Raw genomic sequence first — 9,316 nt, forward strand, 5'->3', positions numbered from 1 at the left:
AGTGACTTTTCAAAACAAAAATATTACAGCAAAAATCATATGGGTTGATTGACATGTTTATTCTGTAAGCTAACTTCAATAGTTTGAAATTATTTTGACAGTTAATGCCAGTTATCCTGTCAACCTTTCACAAGACTTCAATTTGTTCATTGAAAGTATAAACACTTTTTACAGTAAACAAATGGTAAAACAGTACTAAACAATTCCATTAAAAAAAAAATTGGTGTCATTATTAACTTTCTGTCCAAGCTTGTATAATCTACTGCCTTGTTCAATTGTCAAAAATATTCTGTGCCTAAAATTCACATTTCTATCACAATTATCATACTGTAAACATGGTAAGCTAACTTCATTAAAATTAATAGTCCTGTCAATAGCATGGAATTACAATTCAAATGTAGTTTTTTTGTAAGCCTTTCAAAAGAATTCAAAATATGAAAAATGAATGAAAATTAATTGAAGCCATCAGACACTTGAAAAGTGGCACATCACATCTCTAATGTCATCATTTGAACTTTTCAACAGAAATAGCACTGCAAAAATATTAAGGACATACTTCTGTATTTTGGTAGTTATGCTGTCAACATTTAACAAGATTTCTTCAACTTGGACTTGAAAGCATAAATAGTATAAACACTTTTAACAGTATAACAGTACTAAACAATTCCAATAGATAACATTGGTGTCATTACCTTTTTGTTTGCTCAATTATTGCCTCCGTAAATAAAACTTCGGCATTTATCACATCCAAAGAATCTGTTTGGGCGACGAAAAACGTTGAAAGTTTTTCACTTGTATCGCTAGCAACGGCATTAGACTTGTGTTTTTTTGTCCCAACGTGGTCTTTTACATGGCTAATTCCTCCGTGTCCGATCGAAAAATCTTGGCTGCACAAGGTGCAATTGGCGTAGTTTTCACCCTTTTTGGAACGGATCATTATTCCCGGATAGGCTTTTGAATATTCTTCACGGAATGACTGCAGTTTTCTTTTCGGTTTAAGACTGGTGTTGTACCGAAATATGTTACCCATCGGAATTTGTAACTCCAGGGGGCGATGTTCCCATGGCGTTTGTTTGATGGTTAAACGGCAAGCTCAAAGAGGAGGAGAAGAAGAACGCTTGCGTAAATGGCGTAAACTATCCTTAATGCTGAAACGTCAGTTGTAAGTATTTCAGCATTAATAAATGACACATATTCTGGAAATCAATGACTTGCTTTCATTATAGTATGAGTCCATTGTATCAGCTGTTGATTCTCTCTCACACACATACATTTTCCGGATTAAAAGCTATCATGGAATGAAACGTCAGTTGTCAGAATTTCAGCATTAATAAATGACACATATTCTGGAAATCAATGACTTACTTTCATTATAGTATGAGTCCATTGTTATTATTAATGCTGAAATTCTGACAACTGACGTTTCAGCATTAAGGATATTTTACGCCATTTACGCAAGCGTTCTTCTTCTCCTCCTCTTTGGGCTTGCCGTTTAACCATCAAACAAACGTCATGGGAACATCGCCCCCTGGAGTTACAAATTCCGATGGGTAACAGATTTCGGTACAACAACTCGTATGCGATTTTTCTCCGGCTGATTCCATGATCGTTCGCTCGTTTGGAAACAATGGCAACTGGTGCCTCATGCTTGGCAGCGGTGCTATAAATAGCCTCGCGCATGGCATTCGGAATGGCTCGATAGGAAGTTACGGGAAGCAGTGTCGATTGTCATTGTTGTTACGCGATTTCGTGAATAAAACTTTTTTTTAAATATATTTTTTTAATTAATGAAAAAACGTATTTTTTATCACTGCAACCGTAACCCAGAATAGGTTGATGAAAACCGTACTAATTACGGGAAAACCGGAGTAGTTGGCAGGTATGACATCCCTTCCCTTCTTTTTACACTTGAAACATTGCCTACACACGTCAATCATTTTTTCATAATGGACACAGTTTGACCCTGGAACAGACTGAGGTCATTGCAAAAACACAAAAAGGTTTCATTCATATCCTGTTTATCTTTTCGTTCTTTGTCTAAATATTTTACTTTCTGTTTTTAATTTGTTCACTCACGCGAGTTTCCATCCTCGTCCAGCTCGTCCATGTCCTCGGCCTGCGTGATCCAGTCCATGTACCCGCACAGGTCCTCCTCCATCTGCTGCTTCTCGCGAAGCTTCTGGAAGTCTCCGCGAGCCTTCGCCTTCTCCCTCTCCTTGCTGAACTCTCTGTGGCGTCACACGGCTCGACGTTAAAACAGCCGCAAAAAAAAAATGACAAGGGCGGCGGCGAGCTTACTGACCCGCTGAGGACACCAAGAACCAGGTTGAGGACGAAGAAGGAACCGAAGATGACCAGACTGACGAAGTACACCCACGGCAGCTCGAAGCCGATGGCGTCGTTCATCTGCGGAAAACGAGGAGAGCGAGTGAGTACTGTTGCAAAAAGGCAAAACGAATATTTTGTTGTGGCTAAATTAATATATTAGTAATCTCTTGTCTAACAATTTTAGTCTAAGTAACAGTCCTCATGTGATTTATGGTGTATTACTTCTCTTCACTGCATTGCCATTTTCTGTGTCTTTTTATATTGTGTTTGTTTTTTGGTCAAAAATTACTGTCTAAATGGGTTTCTTTTGTGATTGATGCTGTATTACTGGCTTTCCCAATTTTTAAACAAACAATTCCTGAACTTTGCAAATCCTCCTTCAGATTTCCCCACAAAAACGGGGCACTTTGCCCAACCCCTCCTCCCTCTTCTCACATTCCCAAAGCAGATACAAAGTTCTGTAAGTTTCTTTGTCTTTCTCTCACTCTCTTTTCCTTTTTCTGTGAGCAGTTGATGTGATTTAAAGGGGAACTGCACTTTTTTGGGAATTTTGCCCATCATTCACAATCCTAATGTAAGACAAGAACACATATGTTTTTCTCCTTTTACGCATTCTTACTAGTAAATAAATGCATTCAAAAGTCTGCTTATAATGGAGTCGAGAGAAGTCGATCTATTCCGTTTATAAAGCGCTCTAAAATACATCCAAACACCTCCAGCAATGTTTTATATACATGATGTAAGTATATATGTAATGTAGTAACATTCATAATAACATGTAATATATATACATGATGTAAGTATATCTGTAATGTAGTAATGTTCATAATAACATGTAATTAAAAAAAAGTAAGTATATATGTAATGTAGTAACATTCATAATAACATGTAATATATACATGACGTAAGTACATATGTAATGTTGTAACATTCATAATAACATGTAAAATATACATGATGTAAGTATATATGTAATGTAGTAACATTCATAATAACATGTAGTATATATACATGATGTAAGTATATCTGTAATGTAGTAATGTTCATAATAACATGTAATAAAAAAAAGTACATATGTAATGTAGTAACATTCATAATAACATGTAATATATACATGATGTAAGTATATACAGTTTTTAATGTAGTAACATTCAAAATAACATGTAATATATACATGATGTAAGTACATATGTAATGTTGTAACATTCATAATAACATGTAATCCTTCCGCCGAATGCAGCTGAGATAGGCTCCAGCATCCCCCGCAACCCCAAAAGAGACAAGCGGTAGAAAATGGATGGATGGATATACATGATGTAAGTATATATGTAATGTTGTAACATTCATAATAACATGTAATAAATACATGATGTAAGTATATACAGTACAGGCCAAAAGTTTGGACACACCACCTTCTTATTCAACGCGTTTTCTTTATATTTTCATGACTATTTACATTGTAGATTGTCACTGAAGGCATCAAAACTATGAATGCGGAGTTATGTACTTAACAAAAAAAAGTTGAAATAACTGAAAACATGTTTTATATTCTAGTTTCTTCAAAATAGCCACCTTTTGCTCTGATTACTTTTTTGCACACTCTTGACATTCTCCCGATGAGCTTCAAGAGGTAGTCACCTGAAATGGTTTTCCCAATATTTTCGCCTTTGTAGTCCGTGCCGACACCGTAGTCGATAAGCTTCTTCTTTTTCTCTATCTTCTTGTTATGGGACATTCATCGTCCGCTGTTGCCATTTCTAATATGAAGTAGTGTAAAGGTCTTACTTATATCTGTCAGTAAACTCGCCATGAAAGCGCTAAAACATACCGGTGTAGTGAGTTTACATTATTCACCCAAGGAACTTTATTATTCGAGGGTTCCGCTCGGACACATTTCCGGTGTTGTTGTTTCCGAATGAGGAGACGGTGCTCCGTTATTGATTTAAGTAAAGTCTGAATGTCATTAAAACAGTTAGTTCCCGAAGATGAGCCACGTAAATTAGACCGCCCACAAAACGGCGCATCCTGAAGCGACTGTCAGCAAGCGGCTTGAAGATGATCTGTGAAACATCATCTATGCAACATTTTGACCAAAGAACCACCATTACATGTTTTGTAGACCACAAGGAAGTCTTTTCCATTTAGAAAAAAATGATAATAATATTACTCCTTTAATGCACTTTATAATCCGGTGCGCCTTATACTGTATATGAAAAACGATTTTTTTTAAAAATAGACCATTCATCGGCAGTGCGCCTTATAATTCGGTGCACCCTATGTTCCTTAAAATAAGTGAGGTGAAGTGAATTATATTTATATAGCGCTTTTCTCTAGTGACTCAAAGCGCTTTTTACATAGTGAAAGCCAATATCTAAGTGACATTTAAACCAGTGTGGGTGGCACTGGGAGCAGTAAAGTGTCTTGCCCAAGGACACAACGGCAGTGACTAGGATGGCAGAAGCTGGAATTGAACCTGGAACCCTCAAGTTGCTGCGACGGCCGCTCTACCAACCGAGCTATAACCGCCCCAAAAAATACGGTATTATTTTTATTACTAAAAAGCGTGAGAGATATGTCATTTTTTATACACTGATTACAGTCCAGGAGGGAGAGGGGAGAGCAGATTTCAGTGAAAAGAAAGGAGACCTTGGTGGAGGGCACCTTGCTGCTTAAGGAGTCAATAGTTTCAAGGGAGTAGAGAGCGGGAGGAAGAGATACAGTTGACAGTGACCTGGCCAGAATGTGCGTTCACTAACACAATGTGTTTTTCTTAGCAACACAGACTTTCGGAATGAGACTAAGCGAATAAGAAAGGAAAGTTGCTACACTAACGGTGAAAAAAAAACACAATTGTAAAACATACAGTGGTATATAATATTATACGATGGCATAAACATGTTTTCCAACACCATTATTTAAGATTTAAGAATAAGCTTTCACGAGCACCGAGGCAAGGAAGCAGTTCACCAGCAGATGATGTCAACATGGCCACACAAGCTAGTTAGCGGCGCCGCAAGAATAACACTTGGTCTACGTTAGCGCTTATAATAACAATATCACTAATACTTGGTTCATATATTCAAGTCACGCATTGTAAATGGAGGATTAATGGCGCGCTTTTTGGATGTAGGGCTGTGAATCTTTGGGCACCACACGATTCCATTTGATTCTGAATCAATTCTCCATTCAAAATTCATACTTTTTAATAACATTGGGTGCCAGTTCTACATTTCTCCATAAAATAGATAAACAGCTCCGATCACTGTCTATATTACTTAAACGAAAACTGGGTTTGTTTAATATAATTCTAACCAAACATTTTAATTAATCAAATACATATAAGGCAACGAGAGAAGTGTCAAACACTTCTCTTTTCTAAGGGAACTCTGTACAGCAGATATGATCATCTACATCAACAATATGATTTGCCTGAGTAGCTGGACAGGACAGATTTGAAAAAAAACCCAATAAAATAAATTATATATATATATATGTATGTGTGGGGAAAAAAATCACAAGACTATTTCATCTCTACAGGCCTGTTTCATGAGGGGGTTCCCTCAATCATCAGGAGATTTTAATGGGAGCATTCACATACCATGGTTTATATAGGGCACAGAGTGGGTGGGTACAGGCTGGCGTAGGGGCGTGGTGATTGGCTCATGTGTTACCTAGGAGGTGTTTCCGTCTGTGGCGGCATGCTGTTACAATTTCGCTGCACTTGTTGAGGGATGACAGGTCTGGACGGTAAATAATAAACAGTTTCTCTTTCAAGTATAGGTTGCATCTTTTATTACCACTATTGTAAGGTGTGCTGGATGCAAGAATTTGCCATGTTGCATGATTGAGGGAACCCCCTCATGAAACAGGCCTGTAGAGATGAAATAGTCTTGTGATTTTTTTTCCCACACATACATATATTGCGCTCTACTACGGTATCGAGCACTATTTTTTGGATAACCTTATTAAGACATATATATATATATATATATATATATATATATATATATATATATATATATATATATATATATATATATATATATATATATATATATATATAGGTCAGTCATGGTTTTCACTTCACAGGTGTGCTTGAAGCTCATTCTCTTGATGAGTTTCAAGCACACCTGTGAAGTGAAAACCATTTCGGGTGACTACCTCTTGAAGCTCATTGAGAGAATGCAAAGAGTGTGCAAAGCAGTAATCAGAGCGAAGGGTGGGTATTTTGAAGAAACTAGAATATAAAATATGTTTTCAGTTATTTCACTGTTTTTTGTTAAGTACATAACTCCACATGTGTTCATTCATAGTTTTGATGCCTTCAGTGACAATCTACAATGTAAATAGTCATGAAAATAAAGAAAATGCATTGAATGAGGAGGTGTGTCCAAACTTTTGGCCTGTACTGTATATACAAAAAATATATATATATATTTTTTTAATCGATTAAGAATCGTTACAAATATAATTAAAAGTAAAAATATAAATATAATTCAAAAACCGCTTTTTTTGACACTGCTATCATTTAGAGGACTTTATGGGCGCAATAGAGGACCTCCAAATGGCTCCATTGTAAGCAGACTTTTATTTATGAGTTAGAATTCATTAAAAAATACATCCATTGTCTTGTCTCTCAAAATGATTGTGGACGATTCCAAAAAAAAGTGCATTTCCCCTTTAAGATCTGAAAAAAAAAATACTTCAAAGACCTCAACTTTCTCTGGACATGTCTTTAGGGAAATTCCTCACTCACCCAGTAGAGGACGTCGGTCCAGCCCTCCATGGTGATGCACTGGAACACGGTCAACATGGCGAAGAAGAAGTTGTCAAAATTGGTGATGCCTCCGTTTGGTCCGTCCCAGCGGCCGCGACACTCGGTGCCGTTTATCACGCACTGGCGCCCGTGGCCCGCGAAGGCGCACGGCACCGGGTCGTCCTCCACGAAGGTGTCTGCGAGGAAGAAAGACGTCAGCGGTCATCACACCTCCGAATGACAAAGCTGCGGCGGCGCGTACCGGCTCCGGTGTAGTAGCAGGTTTTATGCATGCGTCCGATGAAGAGCTCCAGGCCGATGATGGCATAGATGATGATGACAAAGAGGACCAGCAGAGCGATGTGCAGCAGCGGAACCATCGCCTTCATGATGGAGTTCAACACGATCTGCAGGCCTGTCACATGAACGTGCGTCGGTGACCAGGAAGTGATGCCGCCACCTGACCACACTCACTAGGGACGCCGGACACCAGCCGGAGGGGGCGGAGCACCCGGAAGGCCCGCAGAGCTTTGACGTCCAGTCCGCCAGGTTTGCCCGGTATGTGGTGGGTGCTCGCTTGCTCGCCGGACTTGTGGGTCATGGTTTCCAGGACCACGCTGAACAGCCTGCGGTGGAGACAGGAAGTGGAGTCCTGGTGAAAACCACACAGGGGTCTTTGAAAAACAAGGGGTTCATCGACAGGAAGTGATGCAATTAACCAACCAAATGCATCCCGTTTGGAGGTTTGTCAAGAAAACAGCGAGCTCGCAGCCATCATTAAGGATAGAAGGTCAGGTGATCAAAAAGGTTGCAAGCAGGAAGTGGTGAGCACCAGCTAGAAGCTCCCCCATGACGAAGCTGCGAGGCTCGTGAGTGTAGCAGAGCGTCACGCACGCTCACCACAACAAAGCTGAATCACACAAATTGTAGCGGGGCCGCGGGCGGTGACTTCGGACGCCGCCAAACGAGGACGTCAGCTCACGTTTGCCTCCACTCCGAAGCGCTGAAGCGCTCCCCGCGCCACATCAACTAACTCGACCGCATCCGCCTCTACATCGCGTCTCTCTGCGCGCGCACGAGATCTACAACTTACCCCACGATGACGATGACAAAGTCCAGAAGGTTCCAGCCGTTGCGGATGTACGAACTGGGATGCATGACCAGACCGTAGGCCAGAATCTTCAGGAAGGTTTCCACCGTGAAGATGATGAGGAAGACGTACTCCACTTGTTCCTACGGGAGACACAACAACACTCACTGTGTCCACGTGTCCCCATAGTGGCTCTACATTTGGCTCTGCACCAAAGGTGGACACGTGAAAACCATCAGAGCAGAAACTAAACCAATCAGATCCCCTCAAGGAGCTGTCAATCATTTCTGTCACAGGCACGTCTTTGACAAGATGTACAAAATGAAGGCAGCACAAGTTTAGCTTGTGTTTTCCCACACATGTGTCTATCAACACATTATGATGGGACCGCCCGCTTGTTAACACACATCACACGCACCCCCCAAGACTACTTGTGGCATTTGGGGCGTGGTCACATGACATCATCGTATAGTTTGCATAATTTGCCATGATGATATGATTTTCGATATTGGAAATCGAAAGCTCCCGACAATCGCGTGCGTCTTGTTTCGGCGGTGCCGTTTTTGGTGCGATAGTAGTGGATATTCGCTGGTGGTAATGTTTAATGTGCGTGTGGTTTTGATTTGATGTTTATTTTTCCAACGATCGCGAACACGCCGTTCTGTGCCTGAAAGGGGATTGGCAGAGAATGAGGAAGTGACTTGTGATTTATTATCATTTTACTTGAATTAGTTTTCATGTCAATTAATCCTTATTTGCCACAGGCAGTTACATTAAGGCATAAAGAATTTGGTCGAGAGCCGAAAGCCCGTGACGACCACTTTAAAGTTTTGTAACCAATTAGAAATACCGGTACCAAGCAGCTAAAACGTGCCAAACATGGAGGGTATTTTGCATTTTCCCATCATGCATTGTAGTGGCTTTAAATGGGTGTAATTTTGTATAAATATAGCGCTCGGACATTTTTTATAATATTCACAAAGTTCAGTGAGCAGGTTGTGTTGTGTGTGACCATGTGTGTTGACTTTTTGTGTTTGTTGCCGTTTTGGATTGGGTATAATAAGTAAATGCTGTGCTGTATATACAGTACAGGCCAAAAGTTTGGACACACCTTCTCATTCAATGCACATTCTTTATTTTCA

At 39.8% G+C, this 9,316-nt stretch overlaps 1 protein-coding gene across 2 annotated transcripts in view; it reads right to left on the reverse strand.

Annotated features, from left to right (window-relative positions):
• Positions 1–9,316, reverse strand: part of cacna1fb (calcium channel, voltage-dependent, L type, alpha 1F subunit) — a 48,275-nt gene that overhangs the window by 34,204 nt on the left and 4,755 nt on the right. For both annotated transcript variants that reach the window (XM_061985474.2, XM_061985473.2), the window contains exons 5-10: positions 8,178–8,317; positions 7,559–7,710; positions 7,347–7,499; positions 7,085–7,281; positions 2,303–2,406; positions 2,077–2,228 (exon numbers count right to left, since the gene is read on the reverse strand). In XM_061985474.2, the coding sequence (XP_061841458.2) occupies positions 2,077–2,228; positions 2,303–2,406; positions 7,085–7,281; positions 7,347–7,499; positions 7,559–7,710; positions 8,178–8,317 (898 nt within the window). The remainder of the gene's footprint in view (positions 1–2,076; positions 2,229–2,302; positions 2,407–7,084; positions 7,282–7,346; positions 7,500–7,558; positions 7,711–8,177; positions 8,318–9,316) is intronic.

This window comes from Nerophis lumbriciformis, linkage group LG23, assembly GCF_033978685.3.
Source record: "Nerophis lumbriciformis linkage group LG23, RoL_Nlum_v2.1, whole genome shotgun sequence".
Taxonomy (NCBI): Eukaryota; Metazoa; Chordata; class Actinopteri; order Syngnathiformes; family Syngnathidae; genus Nerophis; species Nerophis lumbriciformis.